Source organism: Hylobates moloch, unplaced genomic scaffold (genome assembly GCF_009828535.3).
Source record: "Hylobates moloch isolate HMO894 unplaced genomic scaffold, HMol_V3 SCAFFOLD_11, whole genome shotgun sequence".
NCBI classification, from domain to species: domain Eukaryota; kingdom Metazoa; phylum Chordata; class Mammalia; order Primates; family Hylobatidae; genus Hylobates; species Hylobates moloch.
Genome location: NW_026652286.1, coordinates 84753629 through 84781559, shown reverse-complemented (window position 1 = coordinate 84781559; position 27931 = coordinate 84753629). Strand labels below are relative to the sequence as shown.

The 27931-nt window shown below is 38.6% G+C and overlaps 2 protein-coding genes across 2 annotated transcripts in view; one reads left to right on the top strand and one right to left on the bottom strand.

Moving 5' to 3' along the window:
• Window positions 1-27931, bottom strand: part of TEX12 (testis expressed 12) — a 77696-nt gene that overhangs the window by 5296 nt on the left and 44469 nt on the right. The gene's annotated exons all lie outside the window — the stretch shown is intronic.
• IL18 (interleukin 18) lies at window positions 41-26363 on the top strand. The gene is made up of 10 exons (XM_032167391.2): window positions 41-234; window positions 1103-1203; window positions 1764-1891; window positions 2434-2460; window positions 3173-3371; window positions 14439-14525; window positions 15962-15973; window positions 19370-19504; window positions 20916-21049; window positions 25832-26363. Exons 6-10 carry the CDS (start codon window positions 14447-14449, stop codon window positions 26051-26053), a joined length of 582 nt encoding a protein of 193 aa, XP_032023282.1. The 5' UTR covers window positions 41-234; window positions 1103-1203; window positions 1764-1891; window positions 2434-2460; window positions 3173-3371; window positions 14439-14446; the 3' UTR covers window positions 26054-26363.

Sequence of the window (27931 nt, the reverse complement as noted above, 5' to 3'; positions counted from 1 at the left end):
GACGGCCCCCCCGGCCCCCCCCAACTGTCCCACCCCCACTTCCCCACCGCAGCCTCCCAGAGCCTGGCCCCACGGAAGGGCAGTTTTTTTCTGGTTTTCTCCCGCTCTTTCCCCTCGACTTGGAATAGTCGTGAAACAAAAATCTCTCCCTGCCACCCTGTGTGTGTTTGAATGAGGAGAAAATCTGAAACTGGTCAAGAAAGAACAAGGAAGACTGGCCAAAGCAAGGCCGGGGTGTGTCCCAGCGGCTTAGAATCTCAGCAAAGGAACACAAAATAGCACATCCACGGCCTCTTTTCGAGTAAAATTTACTTGGTTTGTTTGCAGATGCTGTGTTTGCAGGAAAGCTTTAATCACGTGATCCCCTGGCCCACAAGCAAGGCTTTTAGATCCAGAGCCTCCGTTACTACCCCTCTTCCTCTTTGGTGCAACCAAACTTTCAGAATCACACCTTCTTAGAAAATTCTTCCCCGGGTCTGTCAATAAGTTAAGTCAATTTAATTGGCAACAGCTATCAAAAAGTGTTGCATAACACACATGGCTCACATAATTGTAGCTTTGCCTCATCGGGTGCTTTAATGTGGAGGCTTTGACCTGCAATTTCAAAGATAAACATTCCAAGCTTATGCCCAGTTAGTGGATGTGGAAGAAAAAAACAAAGCAAATTACCTCATAACACAAAAGTCAATAACACACATCCATAATCTCCAGGTACAAAATCTTACATCTTAGAGAACTATATTTAACACTTACATACATTACTAAGGTTTTTTTTCTCCTTTTGCTTGATTAAATGTTAGTTATCATCAAGCCTTGGAAGTATTGCGTGTGTGTATATTTATTTGCTGTTTGTGACGAAGCCAGGTGTTTTAATTAAGTTCCTAGAAAATAAGCGTTCAATGTGTTTAATCTGAGTTGCTAATATTGTGAAATATAGGCCACGTAACTAAATACTAGCCTAGATAACTATGGCGAAGTAAGGAGTCTCAAACACTGTCCCAGAACAATAGCAATCTGTGTTGAATTTTTACCCTCTGTGGTAAAATGAAGGGAAAAGGAATGAAGTTGTAGTTTGCCTTAATTTTTATCTTTATTGTTTCAGACGCCTGAGCAGTATAAAGTTTTCATCAAGTCAAATATATTCACTTTAAAGTGACTGTGCTTTATTCTGATAACATGTCCTTCCTAATTTTGGGGGCACAGGTGAGATAAGTTTTATGAAATAAAAAGATAAAAATTCTTACATTTTTAGTGTCCTTACTTGGTAAAATGTAGAGTTGTCCACTATGTTTATCTCCTCCTCCTTATTATGATTACTGTTATTATTTTTAATGGTTCATTAAACCCAAGGGTCTGGGAAATACTCATGGAATTCATCTCACAGCCTTCACACTGTATGATATTTAAACAGGTGATTGTCCATCCGATTCTTAAAATATTTCCAAGAAAAATGATTCCACCTAATGCATAAATGCTTTCATGAGATTAAGATAACACCATGGACATTTTATTTTATTTTATTTTTTAAATCTTAACCTCCATTGCATAAGCTAAATGGGTAGGAATAAGTGAGATGATATAGATATTGTTATCTAGAGCTTCAAAATATTCAAAGGGCTGTCATCATTATCTCATTTAATCTTTGAAAACAACTCTATGAAGTACAAAGGACATTGAGACATTTGGATTGCTCTATATCAAAGAAAAAAGTGTTTGTCCCAAAACTTCAAAATGTGTAAATTACACATTCTGCATCTTTACAGCTGGAGAAAATTCACTGGCAATGGAATATTTAAAATTAGAGCTTGCTTAGTGCTCTGCTTCTGATGACTACTTGATCCCACTTCATGCTTTCGTGTTAATTGGCCCAATTGGACTCTACAGTTGGAAGGTGAAAACTTACTATTTCAACTTGAGTCATGTATGTATTCTTATCATATACTTCTTAAAGGTACTATTTTTTTCTTCTGATAGTCACCACACCAAGCACTTCCAGCCACCCTGCCACAGACTTCCTTTGTAATCACTGCTGAAGGACATGGTGTTTTTATGACTTCCCGAAATGAAAACCCTATCTTGTTTTTAAAACAAACAAACCAACAAAAAGTAGTGTTTATGTAAGCATTTTGTTACCTGACTCTAGGAACCCCTCTGTTTTTATATCATCCCTGTACTGGCAAAACACAAAAACAAAATGCCACCTTGCTAATTCCCTTCCTAGCAAAGTAATACAGGTTAGCACATGTTCAAGAAAAAAATGGCTAAGAAATTTTGTTTCCACTAATTATTTTCAAGACTGTGATATTTACACTCTGCTCTTCAGAAGTTACATTTTATAAGACTATTTTTTAACGAGTTGAACATAAGCCCTAAAAATATGTATCCTTAAATTGTATTTCAAATATTTTAAGTCAGTCTTTGCTATCATTCCAGGAATAGAAAGTGTTAACACTGGAAACTGTAAGTAAATATTTACCCTCTTACCTGAATTTTGGTATCCCTCTCCCCAAGCTTACTTTCTGTTGCAGAAAATGTAAAAATTATTAAATAAAATTCTAATGATGGTATCCATGTGGTTTGCATCTGATATAGCAGATAAAGAAGGTTTATGAAAATGGACTCCTGTTCCACTGAAAAGTAAATCTTAATGGCCTGTATCAACTATCCTTTGACACTATATTGAGCTTGGGAGGAAGGGGAAGTCCTGAATGAGGTTATAAAGTAAAAGAAATATTTGCAAAATGTTCCTTTTTTTAAAATGTTACATTTTAGAAATATTTTAAGTGTTGTAACATCGTAGGAATTACCCCAATAGGACTGATTATTCCGCATTGTAAAATAAGAAAAAGTTTTGTGCTGAAGTGTGACCAGGAAGTCTGAAAATGAAGAGAGACAGATGACAAAAGAAGATGCTTCTAATGGACTAAGGAGGTGCTTTCTTAAAGTCAGAGGTACTCAGAAAGAGGTACAGGTTTTGGAAGGCACAGAGCCCCAACTTTTACAGAAGAAAAGATTTCATGAAAATAGTGATACTACATTAAAAGAAGTACTCATATCCTCCGCCACTTTATTTCAACTTCTATTGCCCTAGGAAAGAGCCTGTTTGAAGGCGGGCCCAAGGAGTGCTGGCAGCAGTCTCCTCCCTCCACCTTCTTCCTCATTCTCTCCCCAGCTTGCTGAGCCCTTTGCTCCCCTGGCGACTGCCTGGACAGTCAGCAAGGAGTTGTCTTCCAGTGCATTTTGCCTTCCTGGCTGCCAACTGTGGCTGCTAAAGCGGCTGCCACCTGCTACGGTCTACACAGCCTCGGGAAGAGGAAAGGGACCTCAGACCTTCCAGATCGCTTCCTCTCGCAAGAAACTATTTGTCGCAGGTAAGAAATATCATTCTTCTTTATTTGGAAAGTCAGCCATGGCAATTAGAGGTAAATAAGCTAGAAAAGCAATTGAGAGGAATATAAACCATCTAGCATCACTACGATGAGCAGTCAGTATCAACATAAGAAATATAAGCAAAGTCAGAGTAGAATTTTTTTCTTTTATCAGATATGGGAGAGTATCACTTTAGAGGAGAGGTTCTCAAACTTTTTGCTCTCATGTTCCCTTTACACTAAGCACATCAAATGTTAGCATAAGTAACACGTTTAAAGATAACTATGTACTTTTTTAACAACCAAAAAAAGCATAAAGAGTGACACTTTTTTATTTTTACAAGTGTTTTAACTGGGTTAATAGAAGCCATATAGATCTGCTGGATTCTCATCTGCTTTGCATTCAGACTATTGCAATATTGCACAGAATGTAGCCTCTGGTAAACTCTTTTGTACGCTCATGAGAGAATGAGTGAAAAAGACAAATTACGTCTTAGAATTCTTAGAAATAGCTTTCACTTTAGGAACGCCCTGAGAATCACTGCTTTAGAGTGGTAAAATAAATAAGCTTCTCTTTAAAGGGAGTCTCAAGACAGAATCAGTTACATTAAAAGCAAACAAAAAATTTGCCCATGGTTAGTCATCTTATGAAATCTGCCACACCTTTGGACTGGGCTACAATTGGATAATATAGCATTCCCCGAGATAATATTCTTTCACAATTAAGGAAAGGGCTGAATAAATATCTCTGTTTGAAGTTGAATAACAAAAATTAAGACCCCCTAAATTTTAGGACACCTAAAATTCCTCTTTTTTGCCTATATTCAGCTACTTTAAGTTCTATTAAATCTTCTTTCAGGGCAGGTGCAGTAGGTCATGCCTAGAATCTCAGGCAGGCCTGAGCCCAGGAATTTGAGACCAGCCAGGGCAACACAGTCTCTACAAAAAAATAAAAAATTACCTGGGTGTGTTGGTGCATGCCTGTAGAACTACTCAGGATGCTGAGGATTGCTTGAGCCCAGGATAGTCAAATCTGTGGTGAGTTCAGCCACTAAACAGAGCGAGACTTTCACAAACAAACAAACAAAAACTTCCTTCAAAATAACTTTTTATCTGCAATGTTTTCCTATTGCCCGTGAGATTAAATTTACTCTTTTACCTGATTTCCAAAGCCCTCCATAATCTAATCCCACTTTACCTTGTGTTCACTGCAAAACAGCAGGACTGTTCCACTACAATCCAAAAATCACAGGCTGGGTGCAGTGGCTCACACCTGTAATCCCAGCACTTTGGAAGGCCAAGGCAGGTGGATTGCTTCAGCTCAGGAGTTCAAGACCAGCCTGGGCAACATGGCAAAAACCCTGTCTCTCCAAAACATACAAAAATTAGCCAGACGTGGTAGTATGTGCCTGTAGTCCCAACTACTCAAAAGGCTGAGGCAAGAGGATCACTTGAGCCCAGGAGGTCAAGGCTACAGTGAGCCATGTTCGCTGTGTCACGCACTCCAGCCTGGGTGACAGAGCCAGACCATGTCTCAAAAAAAAAAAGAAAGAAAAGAAAAGAAAGGGAAAAAAAAATCGCTCTATTCAGTTCACCCCCACCACAACATTGTTTTGATTATCACATAAATGCTGGTCCATTTCCTTCTCTATCTATTCAAATCTTTAAGCATTCTTTGAGATTCAATTCTCCTTTTCAAACTAGGCCATTTAAACTACATCAGTTCCATTTTGATTTTTTGCTTTGAGTCTACAGACTCAAAAACAAAAACTTAAAAACTTATTTTTTTCTTCTACTCTCACCTCTTACACACTCACATACACGCATTCATAATAAGATGGCAGAATGTTCAAGGATAAAATGATTTATAGAACTGAAAAGTTAGGTTTTGATCTTGTTGCTGTCAAGCCGACTACCTACCTGATCTCAGGGAATTAGTTACGTAGCATGCTCCCTCATTTCATCCCATACCTATTCAACAGGATTGGAACTCCACAGCAAGGATAAACATAATCATAGTTGCTCTTCAAGTTCAAGGCGTTTTAACTTTTAATCTAGTAGTATGTTTGTTGTTGTTGTTGTTGTTGTTTGTTGTTGTTGTTGTGTGAGACGGAGCCCTGCTCTGTCACCCAGGCTGGAGTGCAGTGGCATGAACTCGGCTCACTGCAACCTCCACTTCATGGGTTCAATCAGTTTTCCTGCCTCAGTGTCCCAAGTAGCTGGGACTACAAGGCATATGTCACCATGCACGGCTAATTTTTGTATTTTTAGTAGAAACGGGTGGGTTTCACCATGTTGGCCAGGCTGGTCTCGAACTCCTGACCTCAAGTGATCCAGCTGCCTCGGCCTCCCAAAGTGCTGGGATTACAGGCGTAAGCCACCGTGCCCAGCCTAATAGTATGTTTTTAAACTCTTAGTGGCTTAACAACGCTGATTGTATAATAAATATGCCATAAATATGTACTGTCTTAGAATTATGAAGAAGTGGTTACTAGGCCATTTGCCACATATCATTGGTTCTCTCCTTACAGCTTTAACTAGAGTCTAGAATTTCAGGTTGGTAGAGCTGGAACAGACCTTAAAGATCGACTATCCAACTTCCTTGTCCAAATGAGGAAACTGAGACCCTTAAAATTAAGTGACTTGCCCCAGACAAAACTGGAACTCATGTGTTCTAATTTCCATCATGAAATTCTACCATTCACTAGCCTCTGGCTAGTTGTCAAAGTATTGCATAACTAAATTTTTTTGTTTGTTTTAAAGAACAAATTGTCACTGCTTACTCCTGGGAGGATCTTTCTGAGGTGGTTTATAACTCTTAAAAAAAAAAAAAAAGTCAATAGTCTGAGAATTTTAGATGAAATAGTCAAAGCATTTTTATCCAATGGATACTATTATTTTCATAGATCAGAGTTAAAGCAAAGAAACATGGATGAGAAAGGAAGAGGAAAATTGAGGAGAGGAGGAATGGGGATGAGAACACACCACTTGTAATCAGTCATAGATGTATTGAGAACTAACAAGAAGAACTGTAAGAAAATAAGAATGAAGAATTCAAAATCAACACATGAAATAAAAAAGAAACTACTAGGGAAAAATGGAGAAGACATTAGAAAAATTATTCTATTTTTTAAATTCTGTTTTCAGGCTTCCCTCCTGTTCTTCCTCCTTCTCATTGGCTTTCAGGTAGAGGGAAAGTTTAAGATAGAAAAAATATGTATATTCTACACATCCCTTTCTATGCTGTTGTCATGGCAACAAGGTTTATCATAGCAAACTTTTATTCATACAACATTTATTGAGTTCTTACTGTGTGGTAAGCTCTTTCCAGGTGTTGAAGATTCAGGGGGAAAAAGGACAACTCCTTGTCTTAAAACTCAGATGGAAGCTGAACAGACCTATTTTTAATCAAAGTAATCTCAATTCAGGGTAGTAAGAGCTATTTAAGAAGCATGAACAGGTGTGAAGGAGGTGGGACTCAGAGGAGAGAATAATTAGCTAGGAATGAAAGAGCAGAGAAGTTTTCATAGAGGAACTATTAAAGCTGGGAGATACGGGATGACAGATGAGGCAGGGTTTGCAGAAAAAAAAAAAAAAAAAAAAAAGCAGGGGAAGGGGAAGTTCTGGCCTGGCAGAGAGAATAACTCTGGCAACAATAGAGGAGAGTCTGGAAGCAAGAAAACCAAGTAGAAGAGTATTAAACTAGAAGATGCCAGGGGTGATGAGGGCTTGATTTAAAACAGTGCTGTTGGAGACGGAGAGGAGATACCAAATTCTGGAGACATTTCTGAGTTAGAATCTACAGTATTTATCAGACAAAGGAAAGATTAGACAAAGGAGTTAAGAATGACTCCCAGGTTTCAGTTTTGGGCAGGTAACTAGGACATGTTTTGAAAAGTAATTTATTAGATCTCTTACCATTGGAACTATGTATCTGGAGCCAAATTAAAATTTGTACGTGTATATAACTCTCCCCCCCCACCAGTAACTACTACCCTAACTCTCTACTTTGTAGCCAGACTTCCTAAAAGAATAGTTTGTAGTCACTGTCCTTACTTTTCCCCCTCCCATTCTGTCCTAGATATTTGTCCACCTACCATCTGCTGCCTCCACTTTACCCAAACTGTTCTACGGTTACCCAAAACTTCCTAATTGCCAAATTCAATGAACAAGTTTAAGCTATATGTAAATTAGGAGCTCTGCAGTTTCTGATTTCAAGCAGCCCCTCCTGAAACTCTTTCTCTTTTGACTTCTGTGATACATCTCAGATTTACAAAACTGAACTAATTATTTTACACTTGAGCTGTATTTTCATTCTTTTTTCTTAATGAATGAGGTAACCACTCAACAAATTGCCCAATCCAAAAACTACGAAGTCATCCTCAGTTCCTCCTTCTTCTGTTTGACCCACAACAGATCAGCTGAGAAATCCTGCTGTTTAGTATCTCTTGAATTCACTACCTTATTTTATAGCCTCATCAACTCTTAATTGTTAAAATTGCTTCAGTAGTTGTTGTCTGACCTCTGTCCCATCTTGTTCAATCAGGTCCATTCTTTTGTTCTTGGTGGTGGTGTTTTTTGTTTTTTTTTTTTTTTGAGACGCAGTCTTGCTCTGTCGCCCAGGCTGGAGTGCAGTGGCGCAATCTCGGCTCACTGCAGGCTCCGCCCCCCGCGGTTCACGCCATTCTCCTGTCTCAGCCTCCCGCGCGTAGCTGGGACTACAGGCGCCCGCCACCTCGCCCGGCTAATTTTTTGTATTTTTAGTAGAGACGGGGTTTCACCGTGTTAGCCAGGATGGTCTCGATCTCCTGACCTCGTGATCCGCCCGCCTCGGCCTCCCAAAGTGCTGGGATTACAGGCTTGAGCCACCGCGCCCAGCCTTTAATGTAATTTTAAATAATTTTATATATGATAATGTTATCCAAGTGCTAAGGGATGTATTGTTACTGCTGTGCAAAAAAAAAAAAAAAAAACCTCTAAATAAGTATGTTGAAACCAAGGTCATATGCAAGAAAACAATATTAAAAAGGCCAAAGTACCACCATAATAGGCTGTGTGGAGACAGCAGGCTACAAAACACTAGTAATAATGCTGAGAAAGTTGAAAAAAAGAAAGCAAGCAACAATATGCTTTGGTGGTTGTAGGTTTATGTAATCCAAGAATACCTCCTCTCAAACTTTTACGTTTTTTTCCAAAGAAAAGTTAACTTTGGCTGGGCGCAGTGGCTCACGCCTGTAATCCCAGCCTTTGGGAGGCCAAGGCAGGCAGATAACCCGAGGTCAGGAGTTCGAGACCAGCCTGACCAACATGGAGAAACCCACCCCCCTCACTACTAAAAGAATACAAAATTAGGCCAGGCACGGTGGCTCACCCCTGTAATCCCAGCACTTTGGGAGGCTGAAGCAGGAAGATCACCTGAGGTCAGTAGTTCGAGACAAGCCATGGAGAAACCCCGTCTCTACTAAAAATACAAAATTAGCCGGGCATGGTGGCACATGACTGTAATCCCAGCTACTCAGGAGGCTAAGGCAGGAGAATCACTTGAACCTGGGCAGTGGAGGTTGCAGTGAGCTGAGATCGCGTCATTGCACTCCAGCCTGGGCAACAAGAGCGAAACTCTGTATCCAAAAAAAAAAGAAAAGAAAAGTCAACCTTGAACTATGTGAGATCTTTAGAAATGCATTCTTTCTGTAAAATGTGACTACATTTGCCTTATTTATGGTAAAAATGTTGAGGCCTCAAACAACCCATGTTTTCTCAGTCTCCCTGCTGCCTAGCCTTTGTTCACATTGCTTCTTCTTGGTGGAAGCTCTTCCTCTGGCCTTGAAAATGCCTGCTTCTCTTTCAAGGAAGCACAGTCATCACTTCCTGTGGTAACCTTCTCCAGCACCATCAAACAGAAAGAATGAATCTCTTGTAAATTCAGCTCTTATATCATTCATTACATTATTTTGTAACTCTTTATAGATTCTTCTTTCCCACTAGACTCTTGAGTCACTGGAGAGTAGGAGCTAACTCTCATTCATGTGTGGTTTGGTCAGCTACTGGCCACATTCCTGATGCATAGTTCATGCTCAAACCTTAACTGGTGAATCAGCTCAAATATTGTCCTTCTCTAAATCCATTCACTCATTGACTAACTATGTACTCAAAATAGTAAACACCAGTAATTTAATCCAATTCCTGCCCATACTGCTGAATACATTTCAGGTGAATTACTTTAATAAATATGTGTGTATTACATAACATTAAGGTTTGTAGAGAAGATCATGCTAGTCATTATTTCACCAACTGATGACGAATCAAAACATAGAGTGCCTCTCAGGTTAACAAATGTCTGCCTTCTTAGTTAATGCAGTCATTAACAAACACCTTCTGATGCTGATAATAGGGCCGTGTTCGCAATGAAGCCATAAAGGTGAATAAAGAAAATGCCTTCATGGAGTTCACAGCCTAGTCATTATTGTTCTGATTTTTAATATTAATGTTGGTTTGGGTTTTGGTAAAAAATGTTTAGACTTATCTCAGTGATCTTTTCATCCTTTGCTATATTATTTTTCTCTAAGAGTCTTCCTTATCCCCTCCTTTAAAAAAGTAGGTGATAACTCTAAATTGTAAATTTAAATATTATAAATATTTAATATTTATAATATTTAAATATTTGATAAATATTTAAATTTTATAATATTTAAATGTTTATTTAAATTCATTTGTACATCAGTTTTTATTTTATTTAAATGTGTTGGCCAGGCATGGTGGCTGACACCTATAATCCCAGAACTTTGAGAGGCCAAGTCAGGCAAATCACTTGAGCTCAGGAGTTCGAGACCACCTGGGCAATGTGGTCAAACCCCATCTCTACCAAACATACGAAAACTTATCTGGGTGTGGTGGCACGCATCTGTGGTCCCAGCTACTTGGGAGGCTAAGATGGGAGAATCTCTTGAACCCAGGTGAGAGGGGTGGCGTGGATGTTGCAGTGAGCTGAGATCGTGCCACTGCACTCCAACCTGGGTGACAGAGTGAGACTCCATCTCAAAAAAAAATATTATTTAAATAAGATAAATTTAATAACTGTTCACACTTAGATGAGCATAAGGAACTAAACCTAGATAAAACTGTTAAATCAGGCCAGTGACTCATGCCTGTAATCTCAAGCACTTTGGGAGGCCAAGGAGAGAGAATGTTTTGAGTCCAGGAGTTAAAGACCAGCCTGGACAACATAATGAGATCCCATCTCTATTAAAAAAGAAAATAAACCTGTTAAATAGCTGCCAACTCACAAGTATTTGTGGTCAGCTTAATTTGCGTTAGGTTTTTTCAACTGAGTTTTAATTTCCTGCTTACATATATGCTTGCTTTTAGATTATGTTAGAAAGAATTTGAGTCAGTTCTCTACCTATGAACACAGTTTTATGGCTACTCCTCTATGTACCATTGACAATTGTGACTCACCCATCTTCCTTAGAGCCCCAACCATAACTGCCTTCAGGAACCCAAGGCACCACTGAATTCTAGTGTAGGGGCTCCCTAATTATTTTTGTGGCATGGGCTTTCATGGGAAATATGAAGACTGTGGACCCCTTCTCAGAACAATGTTTTTACAGACATAAAATTAAATACTTAACTGTATAAAGGAAACCTATTATATTAGAACAGAGTTATCAAAAAATTTTTACCGACTTCAAGTTACGCTACAAGGCTATAGTAACCAAAACAGCATGGTACTGGTATAAAAACAGACACATATGTCAATGGAACAGAATAGAGAACCCAGAAATAAAGCCACATACTAGGCCAACTGATTTTTGGCAGAGCTGACAGGAATATACAACGGGAAAAGGACACCAGTTTCAATAAATGGTGCTGGGAAAATTGGGTAGCTATATGCAAAAGGAATGAAAGTGGACCCATATCTCTCACCATGTATAAAAATCAACTCGCCGGGCGCGGTGGCTCAAGCCTGTAATCCCAGCACTTTGGGAGGCCAAGGCGGGCGGATCACGTGGTCAGGAGATCAAGACCATCCTGGCTAACACGGTGAAACCCCGTCTCTACTAAAAATACAGAAAAATTAGCCAGGCCTGGTGGCGGGCGCCTGTAGTCCCAGCTACTCAGGAGGCTGAGGCAGGAGAATGGCGTGAACCCGGGAGGCAGAGCTTGTAGTGAGCCGAGATCGCGCCACTGCACTCCAGCCTGGGCGACAGAGCGAGACTCCATCTCAAAAAAAAAAAAAAAAATCAACACAAGATGGATTAAAGACTTAAATGTAAGACCTGAAACTGTAAAATGGAAAAAAAAAAACCTAGAGAAAACTCTTCTGGACATTGGCCTAGGTAAAGAATTCATGAACAAGCCCTCAAAAGCACAGGCAATAAAAACAAAAATAGACATATGGGACTTAATTAAACTAGAGAGCTTCTATACAGCAAAAGAAATAATCAACAGAGTAAATAGACAACCTGCAGATTGGGAGAAAATACTTGCAAACTATACATCTGACAGGGGACTAATATCTCAAATTTACAAGGAACTCAAACAGCTCACAACAGAAAAACAAATAATCTCATCAAAAAATGAGCTAAGGACACAAGTAGATATTTTTCAAAAGAAGACATACAAATGGCCAACAAGCATGAAAAAATGCTTGTCAACACTAATCATCATAGAAATGCAAATTGAAACCACAATGAGATACTATCTTATACCAATCAGAATGGCTGTTATTACAAAAAATAACATATATTGTTGAGGATGCAGAAAAAGGAACCACTTAAGCACTCTTGGTGGGAATATAAATTTATAAAACCTCTATAGAAAATAATATGGTGATTTCTCAAATAAGTGATAGAACTACCCTTTGATCCAGCAATCCCACTACTGCGTATCTACCCAGAGGGAATCATTATACCAAAAAGATACCTGCATTTGTATGTTTATTTACAGCACTATTCACAATAGCAAAGATATAAAATCAACCTAAGTTGTTCATCAACTGATGGTTGGATAAAGAAAATATGGTGTGTGTGTGTGTGTGTGTGTGTGTGTGTGTGTGTGTGTGTGTGTGGTGTGTGTGTGTGTGTGTGTGTGTGTGTGTGTGTGTGTGTGTGTGTGTCTGTATGCATATATGCAATGGAATATTATTCAGCCATAAGAAAGAATGAAATCATCTGTTTTGCAGCAACATGGATGGAACTGGAGGCCATTATCTTAAGTGAAACGACTACGACTCAGACACAGAAAGGCAAATACCTCATGTTCTCACTTATGAGTGGGAGCTAAGTAGTGCAGATGCATAGACAATATAGAATGATAAACAGTAGAGACTCAAAAGGTGGGGGAAGTGAGAGGGAGGTGGATGAGAAATACTTAATGGATACAAAGTGTGTTATTCCAGTGATTGATACACTAAAAGCCCTAACTTCACCACTATGCAATATGTTCATGAAACAAAATTACACTTGTGCCCCATAAATTTATACAAGTAAAATAAAAATACAAAAAAACTTTATATGTAAACTTATCATAATAAGTACAAATGCTTATTGGCATAATAAGTACAAAGAAACATGTCTGATAGCATGGTTTTGACATTTGCTTCTCTGTCAAACACTTCAATTCACTGAAAGAAAACAGCTTATGATACATCCTTAAGAAAGCATGTTTACATTTCCCTTTTAAACTGGATATGAAACTCATTTAATAAAAACCAATGCAGAAAAGAAAAAATAAATTGTAAATTTAAATATTAATGTTTAATAAAATTTTATTTTATTTAAACTTATTAAATAAAATAATAACCATCCACATTTGGGTGTGTATAAGGAACTAAATCTAGACAAAACTGTTGTATAACACCAACTAACAACTATTTTGGGGTTAGCTTAATTCAGATTAATTTTTTTAAACTGAGTCTTAAATTCCTGCTTACTCTACCATACATGCTAGGCCTCATATCATGCTAGAAAAATTTTGAGCACAGATTTATGAATACTCTCCTGCATACCATTTAATTTTTAAACAAATTTTGATGCAGTATATATGTGCCTTTTTACCAACACATTAAATAATAAGATCTACTGTGAGAACTAAACTTCTGTAATTTCAAAGTAGTAATGAGTTTAAACCATGTCTCAAGATCTCTGCAATAATTGTAGCACAATAGAAAATAGGTATTTCTATTAATGACAGAGTCACACGTACTACTAATAATACTGTGGTTTGTTTCCTGCAACTAATCATGGAAGGAATGCTAAATTTCAGAAGTTGGTGAAAATACATGTGTATTTTTTTCCCCATCCAAGTTCACAGATTTCTCACACTGAGAACTCCTATTCCATAACAAAATTCTAGAAGCCCACACACCATATTCGAAGAGGGGCAGAAAGGAAGAGCAAATAGAAGGATTTAAATTTTTTTCAAATCCTGTATCCCTTGATTTTACAGCAAGATTGTATTTATGTATTACTTGTGTTAAAAATATAGTATAATCTAGACTCCAGATCAAAAACCACTGCTGCTCAGGGAGAAAGAGGGCCATCAAATGCCAGAGCACTTCAGCCTTCTCCCACCCTGCCTGTACCCTCAGATGGAAGCACTTTTTTATCATTGTTTCACCTTTACCACTTTGACAATGAAGTCACAAACCTTCCGCCTCTCACCCATAGGAACCCACTGGTTGTAAGAGAAGGATGAAGCCAGTCCTTCCTAAAGGGCAGGATTAGATGTGTTTCTGGCATCATCAGATGAAACTATATTTATATTGATAATATATTTATATTTCTCAAGGAATACTAAAATAATGATTCAGTTCAGTACTGGGCCATTTATCTACCCTTTATAATACTGTTTAATGAGAAAGTGCTTTCTATCTTCCAAGTATCTGATGATTTGTAAGAGAACACTTAAACATGGGTATTCATAAGCTGAAACTTCTGGCATTTATTGACTGTCAAGATTGTTCATCAGTATACTAGGTGATTGACTGACCACTGAACTTGAAGGTAGTATAAAGTAGTAGTAAAAGGTACAATCATTGTCTCTTAACAGATGGCTCTTTGCTTTCATTAGGAATAAAGATGGCTGCTGAACCAGTAGAAGACAATTGCATCAACTTTGTGGCAATGAAATTTATTGACAATACGCTTTACTTTATAGGTAAGGCTAATGCCATAGAACAAATACCAGGTTCAGATAAATCTATTCAACTAGAAAAGATGTTGTGGGTGAACTATTAAGTGACTCTTTTTGTCACCAAATTTCATTGTAATATTAATGGCTCTTAAAAAAAAATAGTGGACCTCTAGAAATTAACCATAACATGTCCAAGGTCTCAGCACTTTGTCACACCACGTGTCCTGGCACTTTAATAAGCAGTAGCTCACTCTCCAGGTGGCAGTAAGTGCACATCATGAAAATCCCAGTTTTCATGGGAAAATCCCAGTTTTCATGGGATTTCCATGGGGAAAATCCCAGTTTTCATGGGATTTCCATGGGAAAAATCCCAGTTTTCATGGGATTTCCATGGGAAAAATCCCAGTACAAAACTGGGTGCATTCAGGAAATACAATTTCCCAAAGCAAATTGGCAAATTATGTAAGAGATTCTCTAAATTTAGAGTTCTGTGAATTACACCATTTTATGTAAATATGTTTGACAAGTAAAAATTGATTCTTTTTTTTTTTTTCTGTTGCCCAGGCTGGAGTGCAGTGGCACAATCTCTGCTCACTGCAACCTCCACATCCTGGGTTCAAGCAATTCTCCTGCCTCAGCCTTCTGAGTAGCTGGGACTACAGGTGCATCCCACCATGCCTGGCTAATTTTTGTATTTTTACTAGAGATAGGATTTTGCCATGTTGTCCAGGCTGCTCTTGAACTCCTGATCTCAGATGATCCTCCTGCCTCGGCCTCCCAAAGTGCTAGGATTACAGGCAGGAACCACCACACATGGCCTAAAAATTGATTTTTATGATTAATCTTCTGTGAACAATTTGGCTTCATTTGAAAGTTTGCCTTCATTTGAAACTTTCATTTAAAAGCCTGAGCAACAAAGTGAGACCCCATCTCTACAAAAAATTGAAAAATATCCTGTGGACACCTCCTACTTTCTTTGGAGGCTGAAGCAGGAGGATCACTTGAGCCTAGGAATTTGAGCCTGCAGTGAGCTATGATCCCACCCCTACACTCCAGCCTGCATGACAGTAGACCCTGACACACACACACACAAAAACAAAACCTTCATAAAAAATTATTAGGTGAGTTTTCTTAGGTGACTTTCCATTTAAGCAATCAATTTAAAAGTAAAATCTCTTATTTTATAAAACTTATTTTTAGTTACATATTGAAATTTCTAAACCCTAGGTTTAAGTTTTATGTCTAAATTATCTGAGAACACACTAAGTCTGATAAGCTTCATTTTATGGGCCTTTTGGATGATTATATAATATTCTGATGAAAGCCAAGACAGACCGTTAAACCATAAAAATAGGAGTTCGAGAAAGAGGAGTAGCAAAAGTGAAAGCTAGAATGAGATTAAATTCTGAGTTGAAATACAAAATTTTACATATTCTGTTTCTCTTTTTCCCCCCTCTTAGCTGAAGATGATGGTAAAGTATAAATGAATTTATTTTTCTTTGCAAACTAAGTATCTGCTTGAGACACATCTATATCACCATTGTCAGCTGAGAAAAAAAAATGGTTCTCATGATACCAATGTATTTGGAAAGCCCATCTGCCCTCAAAGAAATGTGGACTCAGTAGCGCAGCTTTGGAATGAAGATGATCATAAGACATACAAAGAAGAACCTCTAGCAAAAGATGCTTCTCTACGCCTTAAAAAATTCTCCAGCTCTTAGAATCTACAAAATAGACTTTGCCTGTTTCATAGGTCCTAAGATTAGCACGAAGTCACGGATTCTGTTGCAGGGGGAGCGTTGCATAGGAAAAAGGGATTGAAGCATTAGAATTGTCCAAATTCGGTAACACCTCCTCTCAGAAATGCTTTTGGAAGAAGCCTGGGAGGTTCCCGGGTTGGGGGGGGGGGGGGGGGGCAGAAAATTCTGGAAGTAGAGGAGATAGGAATGGGTGGGGCAAGAAGACCACATTCAAAGGCCAAGATCTGAAAGACACCATGGCATTTATGATGAATTCAGGGTAATTCAGAATGGAAGTAGAGTAGGAGTAGAAGGCTGGTGAGAGAAGCCAGAGTGATAAACAGGGTGTAGAGCAAGACGTTCTCTTACCCCAAGATGTGAAATTTGGACTTTATCTTGGAGATAATAGGGTTAATGAAGAACAATATGTATTACCTAGGGTAAAGATTAGTTTGTTGTAACAAAGACATCCAAAGATACAGTAGCTGAATAAGATAGAGAATTTTTCTCTCAAAGAAAGTCTAAGTAGGCCACTCAGAAGCAGTATGGCTGGAAGCAACCTGATGATATTGGGACCCCCAGCTTTCTTCAGTCTTGTTACCCACCATCCCCCAGTTGTTGATCTCACTCACATAGTTGAAAATCATCATACTTCCTGGGTTCATATCCCAGTTATCAAGAAAGGGTCAAGATAAGAGAAGTCAGGCTCATTCCTTTCAAAGACTCTAATTGGAAGTTAAACACATCAATTCCCCTCATATTCCATTGACTAGAATTTAATCACATGGCCACACCAAGTGCAAGGAAATCTGGAAAGTATAATCTTTATTCCAGGTAGCCATATGACTCTTTAAAATTCAGAAATAATATATTTTTAAAATATCATTCTGGCTTTGGTATAAAGAATTGATGGTGTGGGGTGAGAAGGACAAAAGGGTTGAGAGGCTATTATTTTAGTTCTTACAAGAAATGGTGGTAGACATAGGGGAGTGCTGATGAGGAGCTGTGAATGGATTTTAGAAACACTTGAGAGAATCAAGAGGACATGATTTAGGGTTGGACTTGGAAAGGAGAAGAAAGTAGAAAAGATGATGCCTACATTTTTCACTTAGGCAATTTGTACCATTCAGTGAAATAGGAAACAAGGGAGGAAGAGCAGGTTTTTGTGTATACAAAGAGGAGGATGGATGACGCATTTAGTTTTGGTTCTGAGATGTTTGTGGAACATCCTAGTGGAGATGTCCAAAAACTCTTCTACATGTGGTTCTGAGCTCAGGACAAAGATTTGGGCTGGAGATAGAGATATTGAAGGCTTATGCATAGAAATGGCATTTGAATCTATAGAGATAAAAAGACAAATCAGAGGAAATGTGTAAAGTGAGAGAGTAAAAGCCAAGTACTAAACTGGGGGGAATACCTACATTTAAAGGATGCAGTAGAAAGAAGCTAATAAAGAACAGAGAGCAGACTAACCAAAAGGGAAGAAGAAAAACGAAGAGAATTCCACCGACTCCCAGGAGAGCATTTCAAGATTGAGGGGATAGGTGTTGTGTTGAATTTTGCAGCCTTGAGAATCAAGGGCCAGAACACAGCTTTTAGATTTAGCAACAAGGAGTATGGTGATCTCTATGAAAGCAGCTTGGAGGCAGAGGCAGATTGCAATGAGTGAAACAGTGAATGGAAAGTGAAGAAATGATACAGACAATTCTTGCTAAAAGCTTGGCTGTTAAAAGGAGGAGAGAAACAAGACTGGCTGCAAAGTGGGATTGGGTTGATGGAGCAGTTTTAAATCTCAAAGAGCTTTGTGCTTTTTTTGATTATGAAAATAATATGTTCATTGTAACTAATTGAGGCAATGAAAAAAATAATATGAAAGACAAAAATATAAAAACCACCCAGAAATAATGATAGCTACCATTTTGATACAATATTTCTACACTTCTTTATATATATATTTATATATATTTATATATACATATATACAGACACAGAAATGCTTATATTTTTATTAAAAGGGATTGTACTATACCTAAGCTGCTTTTTCCAGTTAGTGATATATATGGACATCTCTCCATGGCAACGAGTAATTGCAGTTATATTAAGTTCATGATATTTCACAATAAGGGCATATCTTTGCCCATTTTATTTCATCAATTCCTAATTGGTGAATGCTTGTTTCCAGTTTGTTGTTGTTATTAACAATGTTCCCATAAGCATTCCTGTACAAAAATGTTCACACATTTGTCTGATTTTTTCTTCAGGATAAAACTCAGGAGGTAGAATTGCTGGGTTGATAGAAGAGAAAGGATGATTGGTAAATCGAAGCGTCAGTAGAGGGTACATGGCGAGCACAAATGGGATCAGCCCTAGACACCAGAAATGGCACCTTCGCATTTCCCCTTGGGACAAAAGGAAGAGAGGAAATAACTGGTGCTGCCAGAGTTAAATTTGTACATGGAGTAGCAGGAAATCATTTGCTGAAAATGAAAACAGAGATGATGGTGTAGAGGTCCTGAAGAGAGCAAAGAAAATTTGAAATTGTGGCTATCAGCTATGGGAGAGTGCTGAACTGGAAAACAAAAGAAGTATTGACAATTGATATGCTTGTAATGGCACCGATTTGAACCCTTGTGCCATTGTTCACCAGCAGCACTCAGCAGCCAAGTTTGGAGTTTTGTAGCAGAAAGACAAATAAGCCAGGGATTTAATATCCTGGCAAAATGGTAGACAAAATGAACTCTGAGATCCAGCTGCACAGGGGAGGAAGGGAAGACAGGAAGAGGTTAGACAGAGAGGAAATACAAGAGTCAGGAGACTGGAAGATGTTGTGAAATTTAAGAACACACAGAGTTGGAGTAAAAGTGTAAGAAAACTAAAAGGGTAAGAGACTGGTCAGAAAGTAGGATATTTGAAGTTAACACTTCAGAGGCAGAGTAGTTCTGATTGGTAACAAGAAATTGAGTGTGCCTTTGAGAGTAGGTTAAAAAACAATAGGCAACTTTATTGTAGCTACTTCTGGAACAGAAGATTGTCCTTAATAGTTTTAGAAAACTAAAATATATAGCATACTTATTTGTCAATTAACAAAGAAAGTATGTATTTTTAAATGAGATTTAATGTTTATTGTAGAAAACCTGGAATCAGATTACTTTCGCAAGATGGAATCTAAATTATCAATCATAAGAAATTTGAATGACCAAGTTCTCTTCATTGACCAAGGAAATCGGCCCCTATTTGAAGATATGACTGATTCTGACTGTAGAGGTATTTTTTTTAAATTCGTAAACATAGAAATGACTAGCTACTTCTTCCCATTCTGTTTTACTGCTTACATTTTTCTGTGCTAGTCCCAACCTTTAGATGAAAAGTCACAGGAGTAACAATAATTTCACTTACAAGAAACTTTATAAGGCATCCACGTTTTTTAGATGGGGTTAAAAATTGGATACAATAAGACATTGCTAGGAGTCATGCCTCTCTGAGCCTGCCTTTGAATCACCAATCCCTTTATTGTGATTGCATTAACTGTTTAAAACCTCTATAGTTGGATGCTTAATCCCTGCTCGTTACAGCTGAAAATGCTGATAGTTTTCAAAATATTAAAAATAAATACACACGCATTTCAAATGAGTCTGGCTTCCCCCAGTAACTTTAGAGTACAAGAGAAAAGGATTAAGTTGCCAGGTGTGGTGGCATCTATCTGTAATCCTAGCTACTTGGGAGGCTCAAGCAGGAGGATTGCTTGAGGCCAGGACTTTCAGGCTGTAGTACACTATGATCGTACCTGTGAATAGCCATTGCACTCCAGCCTGGGTGATATAGAGACCTTGTCTCTAAAATTAAAAAAAAAAAAAAAAAAACTTAAAAAGAAAAGAAAATGATCAAGTCTACTGTGCCTTCCAAAATACGAATTCCAAATATCAAAGTTAGGCTGAGTTGAAGCAGTGAATGTACATTCTTTAAAAATACTGAATACTTACCTTAACATATATTTTAAATATTTTATTTAGCATTTAAAAGTTAAAAACAATCTTTTACAATTCACATCTTTAAAATACTCGAAAAAGTTGCAGCGTGTGTGTTGTGATACACATTAAACTGTGGGGTTGTTTGTTTGTTTGAGACGCAGTTTCACTCTGTCGCCCAGGCTGAAGTGCAGTGCAGTGGTGTGATCTCGGCTCACTACAACCTCCGCCTCCTAGGTTCAAGCGATTCTCATGCCTCAGCCTCCCGAGTAGCTGGGATTACAGGCACACACCACTTACACCTGGCTAATTTTTGTATTTTTAGTAGAGTTGGGGTTTCACCATGTTGGCCAGGCTGGTCTCAAACCCCTGACCTCAAGTGATCTGCCTGCCTTGGCCTCCCAAACAAACAACTCCACAGTTTAATATGTGTTACAACACACATGCTGCAACGTTTATGAGTATTTTAATGATATAGATTATAAAAGGTTGTTTTTAACTTTTAAATGCTGGAATTACAGGCATGAGCCACTGTGCCAGGCCTGAACTGTGTTTTTAAAAATGTCTGACCAGCTGTACATAGTCTCCTGCAGACTGGCCAAGTCTCAAAGTGGGAACAGGTGTATTAAGGACTATCCTTTGGTTAAATTTCCGCAAATGTTCCTGTGCAAAAATTCTTCTAACTAGAGTTCTCATTATATTTATTTCAGATAATGCACCCCGGACCGTATTTATTATAAGTATGTATAAAGACAGCCAGCCTAGAGGTATGGCTGTAACCATCTCTGTGAAGTGTGAGAAAATTTCAACTCTCTCCTGTGAGAACAAAATTATTTCCTTTAAGGTAAGACTGAGCCTTACTTTGTTTTCAATCATGTTAATATATTTAATATAATTAGAAATATAACATTATTTCTAATGTTAATATAAATAATATAATAAGAAAACTCAAATATCCTCAGACCAACCTTTTGTCTAGAACAGAAATAACAAGAAGCAGAGAACCATTAAAATGAATACTTAACTAAAAATTATCAAACTCTTTACCTATTGTGATAACGGTGGTTTTTCTGAGCCTGTCACAGGGAAGAGGAGATACAACACTTGTTTGATGACCTGCATCTACTGAATAATCAGTCTTTATACAAATAATACTGTAGAATACATATGTGAGTTATACATTTAAGAATAACATGTGACTTTCCAGAATGAGTTCTGCTATGCAGAATGAAGCTAATTATCCTTCTGTATTTCTACACCTTTGTAAATTATGATAATATTGTAATCCCTAGTTGTTTTGTTGCTGATCCTCAGCCTAAGTCTTAGACACAAGCTTCAGCTTCCAGCTGATGTATGTTATTTTTAATGTTAATGTAATTGAATAAAAGTTATGAGGTCAGCTGTAAAAGTAATGCTATAATTATCTGAAAGCCAGGTATAAAGTATTTCTGGCCTCTACTTTTTCTCTATTATTATCCATTATTATTCTCTATTATTTTTCTCTATTTCCTCTATTATTGTTAGATAAACCACAATTAACTATAGCTACAGACTGAGCCAGTAAGAGTAGCCAGGGATGCTTACAAATTGGCAATGCTTCAGAGGAGAATTCCATGTCATGACGACTCTTTTTGAGTGGAGATTTGCCCGATAAATAACTGCTTTCATGCCCACCCAGTCCCCACTGAAAGACAGTTACGATATGACCTTAGTGAAGGTACCAAGGGGCAACTTGGGAGGGAGAAAAAAGCCACTCTAAAATATAATCCAAGTAAGAACAGTGCATATGCAACAGATACAGACCCCAGACAAATCCCTCAGCTATCTCCCTCCAACCAGAGTGCCACCCCTTCAGGTGACAATTTGGAGTCCCCATTCTAGACCTGACAGGCAGCTTAGTTATCAAAATGGCATAAGAGGCCTGGGATGGAAGGGTAGGGTGGAAAGGGTTAAGCATGCTGTTACTGAGCAACATAATTAGAAGGGAAGGAGATGGCCAAGCTCAAGCTATGTGGGATAGAGGAAAACTCAGCTGCAGAGGCAGATTCAGAAACTGGGATAAGCCCGAACCTACAAGTGGATTCTTGTTGAGGGAGACTGGTGACAATGTTAAGAAGATGGAAATAATGCTTGGCACTTAGTAGGAATTGGGCAAATCCATATTTGGGGGAGCCTGAAGTTTATTCAATTTTGATGGCCCTTTTAAAGAAAAAGAATGTGGCTGGGCATGGTGGCTCACACCTGTAATCCCAGCACTTTGGGGGGCCAAGGCGGGCAGATCACCTGAAGTCAGGAGTTCAAGACCAGCCTGACCAACATGGAGAAACCCCATCTCTACTAAAAATACAAAATTAGCTGGGCGTGGTGGCGCATGCCTGCAATCCCAGCTACTGGGGAGGCTGAGGCAGGAGAATCTTTTGAACCCGGGAGGAAGAGGTTGCGGTGAGCCAAGATCGTGTCATTGCACTCCAGCCTGGGCAACAAGAGCGAAACTCGGTCTCAAAAAAAAAAAAAAAAGAATGTAAAATTACCAAAGGCATAAGCTTAATAATTTAATTCAAATTTTAAAAAGGGCGGGGGGTGGCTTGAAGAGATCTGTGCAAATGAGGGAATCTGACATTTAAGCTTCATCAGCATCATAGCAAATCTGCTTCTGGAAGGAACTCAGCAAATATTAGTTGGAGGGAGGGAGAGAGTGAGGGGTGGACTAGGACCAGTTTTAGCCCTTGTCTTTAATCCCTTTTCCTGTCACTAATAAGGATCTTAGCAGTGGTTATAAAAGTGGCCTAGGTTCTAGATAATAAGATACAACAGGCCAGGCATGGTGGCTCATGCCTATAACCCCAGCACTTTGGGAGGGCAAGGCGAGTGTCTCACTTGAGATCAGGAGTTCAAGACCAGCCTGGCCAACATGGCAATACCCTGTCTCTACTAAAAAAAAATACAAAAATTAGCCAGGCATGGTGGCACGCACCTGTAATCCCAACTACTTGTGAGCCTGAGGCAGGAGAATTGCTTGAAACCAGGAGGCGTAGGCTGCAGTGAGCCGAGATCACACCACTGCCCTCCAGCCTGGGTGACAGAATGAGACTTCATCTCAAAAAAAAAAAAAAGAAAAAAGAAAAAGATAAAACTGGCTGCTCTTATGTGCTCACCTTTCACTGTTGATTACTAGCTATAAAGTCCTATAAAGTTCTTTGGTCAAGAACCTTGACAACTCTAAGAGGGATTTGCTTTGAGAGGTTACTGTCAGTGTCTGTTTCATATATATACGTATACATGTATATATGTATCTATATCCAGGCTTGGCCAGGGTTCCCTCAGACTTTCCAGTGCACTTGGGAGATGATGTTAGGTCAATATCAACTTTCCCTGGATTCAGATTCAACCCCTTCTGATGTAAAAAAAAAAAAAAAAAAAAAAAAAATCCCTTTCCCCTTGGAGCACTCAAGTTTCACCAGGTAGGGCTTTCCAAGTTGGGGGTTCTCCAAGGTCATTGGGATTGCTTTCACAGCCATTTGCTGTGTACCTTCCGTATGATGGCTGGGAGTGGTCAACATCAAAACTAGGAAAGCTACTGCCCAAGGATGTCCTTACCTCTATTCTGAAATGTGCAATAACTGTGATTAAAGAGATCACCTGTTCTACCTATCCACACTCTCACTTTCAACTGTAACTTTCTTTTTTTATTTTATTTTATTTTATTTTTTTTAGACAGAGTCTTGCTCTGTCGCCCAAGCTAGAGTGCAGTGGCACAATCTTGGCTCACTGCAAGCTCTGCCTCCTGGGTTCAGGCCATTCTCCTGCCTCAGCCTCCCCAGCAGCTGGGACTACAGGCGCCTGCCACCACGCCCAGCTAATTTTTTGTATTTTTAGTAGAGATGGGGTTTCACCGTGTTAGCCAGGATGGTGTCGATCTCCTGAACTTGTGATCCGCCCACCTCAGCCTCCCAAAGTGCTGGGATTACAGGCGTGAGCCACCGCGCCCAGCTCAACTGTAACTTTCTATACTGGTTCATCTTCCTCTGTAATGTTACTAGAGCTTTTGAAGTTTTGGCTATGGATTATTTCTCATTTATACATTAGATTTCAGATTAGTTCCAAATTGATGCCCACAGCTTAGGATCTCTTCCAAAATTGTGGCATATTGTAGACAGCTGCAGAAGTGGGTGCCAATAGGGAAACTAGTTTATACTTTCATCAACTTAAGACCCACACTTGTTGATAAAGAACAAAGGTCAAGAGTTATGACTATCGATTCCACAACTGATTGAGAAGTTGGAGGTGACCTCCACCACCCAGAGTCTTTCAGGCATCTTAGGAGGATGAAGAAATGCTATTTTAATTCTGGAGGTTTCTCTATCAGTGCTTAGGATCATGGGAATCTGTGCTGCCATGAGGCCAAAATTAAGTCCAAAACATCTACTGGTTCCAGGATTAACATGGAAGAACCTTAGGTGGTGCCCACATGTTCTGATACATCCTGCAAAATAGACATGCTGCACTAACAGGAAAAGGCAGGCAGCACTGCCAGTTGGATAACCTGCAAGATTATAGTTTCAAGTAATCTAACCATTTGTCACAGGACCCTATTCTGTGACTGAAACATACAAGAATCTGCATTTGGCCTTCTAGGACAGGGCCCAGCCAAGTAGACCATATTCAGGACAGAAATTCAAGACTACTATGGAACTGGAGTGCTTGGCAGGGAGGCAGAGTCAAGGGCTGCCAACTGAGCCAATACAGCAGGCTTATACAGGAACCCAGGGCCTAGCCCTACAACAAGTATTGGGTCTATTCACAGTAAGTTTTAATTTCAGGCTCCACTGAAAGAGTAAGCTAAGATTCCTGGCACTTCCTGTCTCTCTCACAGTTGGCTCAGAAACAAGAACTGGCCAGGCCAGGCATGGTGGCTCATACCTGGAATCCCAGCACTTTGGGAGGCCGAAGTGGGAGGATCACTTGAGGCCAGGAGTTCAGGACCAGCCTAGGCAACAAAGTGAGATACCCTCTGACCCCTTCTCTACAAAAATAAATTTTAAAAATTAGCCAGATATGGTGGTGTATACTTACAATCCCAGCTACTCAGGAGGCTGAGGCAGGGGAATTGCTTGATCCCAGGAGTTCAAGGCTGCAGTGAGCTATGATTTCACCACTGCGCTTCTCGCTGGGCAACAGAGCGAGACCCTGTCTCAAAGCAAAAAGAAAAAGAAACTAGAACTAGCCTAAGTTTATGGGCGGAGGTCATCAACGTCTTTAGCTGTGAATAGTTATAGAGGACAGAAACTGACGTTAGCCCAAAAAGCTTGTGGTCTTTGCTGGAACTCTACTTCATCTTGAGCAAATGTGGACACCACTCAATGGGAGAGGAGAGAAGTAAGCTGTTTGATGAATAGGGGAAAACTAGAGGCCTGGACCTGAATATGCATCCCATGACAGGGAGAATAGGAGATTCGGAGTTAAGAAGGAGAGGAGGTCAGTATTGCTGTTCAGAGATTTTTTTATGTAACTCTTGAGAAGCAAAACTACTTTGGTTCTGTTCAGTAATATACTTCAAAACAAACTTCGTGTATTCAAATTGTTCATGTCCTGAAATAATTAGGTAATGTTGTTTTTTTCTGTATAGGAAATGAATCCTCCTGATAACATCAAGGACACAAAAAGCGACATCATATTCTTTCAGAGAAGTGTCCCAGGACATGATAATAAGATGCAATTTGAATCTTCATCATACGAAGGATACTTTCTAGCTTGTGAAAAAGAGAGAGACCTTTTTAAACTCATTTTGAAAAAAAAGGATGAATTGGGGGATAGATCTATAATGTTCACTGTTCAAAACGAAGACTAGCTATTAAAATTTCATGCCAGGCGCAGTGGCTCACACCTGTAATTCCAGCCCTTTGGGAGGCCGAGGCGGGCGGATCACCAGAGGTCGGTAGTTCAAGACCAGCCTGACGAACATGGTGAAACCTTGTCTCTACTAAAAATACAAAAAATTAGCTAGGTGTGGTGACCCATGCCCGCAATCCCAGCTACTCAAGAGGCTGAGGCAGGAGAATCACTTGAACCCTGGAGGTGGAGGTTGTGGTGAGCCAAGATTCCACTCCAGCCTGGGCAACAAAAGCAAAACTCTATCTCAAAAAATAAAATAAATAAATAAATAATTTATAACGTGAACTGTGAATTTTTATGTTTAGAAAGATTATGAGATTATTAGTCTATAATTATAATGGTGAAATAAAATAAATACTGGTCTTGCAAAACATCATTAAGAAATTAATGAACTTTCACAAAAGCAAATAGACTTTCCCTTATTTAAGTGAATAAAATATTTGCATAATGTTTAAAAAATTCATAGTTTGAAAACATTCTACATTGTTAATTGCCATATTAATTATACTTAATATAATTATTTTTAAATCTTTTGGGTTATTAGTCCTAATGACAAAAGATATTGATATTTGAACTTTCTAATTTTTAAGAATATCATTAAACCATCAAGATTTTTATAAGGAGGCCACTTCACTTGACAAATTTCTGAATTGCTTCCAAAGTCAGTATATTTTTAAAATTCAGTTTGATCCTGAATCCAGCAACATATAAAAGGGATTATATACTCTGGCCAACTGACGTTCATCCCAGGAATGCAAAGATGGTTTAATATCCTAAAATCAATTAACATAACATACTATATTAATAAAGTATCAAAACCATATTCTCATCTTTTTTTCTTTTTTCACAATTCCTTGGTTACACTGTCATCTCAATAGATGCAGAAAAAGCATTTGACAAAATCCAATTCATAATAAAAATTCTCAAACTTGAAAGAGAACATGATAAAGGCATCTATGAAAAACCTACAGCTATTATCATACTTAACAATGAAAAACTGAATTATTTTACCCTAAGATCAAGAATAATGCAAGCATGTCAGCTCTTGCAACTTCTATTCAACATCGTACTGGAGGTTCTAGCCAGAGCAACCATACAAGAAATAAAAATAAAAGGCACCCAGATTAGAAAGGAAGTCTTTATTTGCAGACAACATTGTTCTTTATGCAGAAAACCCTCAGGAATACACACCCATTAGAACTAATAAGTTCAGCAAGGTGGCAGGTTGCAATATCAATATGCAAAAATACACTGAAGGCTGGGCTCAGTGGAGATGGCATGTACCTTTCGTCCCAGTTACTTGGGAGGCTGAGGTAGGAGGATCACTTGAGGTGAAGTTTGAGGCTATAGTGCAATGTGATCTTGCCTGTGAATAGCCACTGCACTCGAGCCTGGGCAAAAAAGTAAGACCCCATCTCAAAAAAAAAAAGGGTATATTGGTATTTCTGTATATGAGCAAAGAACAATCTGAAAACAAGAAAATTCCATTCACAATGGATTAAAAAGAATAAAATACAAATAAATTTAGCAAAAGAATTATAAAACTTGTACATCGAAAATTTCAAAGCATTCTGAGGGAAATTAAAGATGATCGAAATACTTGGAGAGACATTCTATCATCATTGATTGGAAAACTCATTCAATATTGTTAAGATAACAATTCTCCCCAAATTGATGCATGCATTCAACTTAGTCTTCATCAAAACTCCAGCAGGGTTTTTGCAGAAATTGACAAGCTTTACCCAAAATGTATATGGAAATGAAAAGACCCAGAATAGAAAATAATTTTTTAAAAACAAAGTTGGAAAACTTTTACTTCCTAATTTTAAAACTT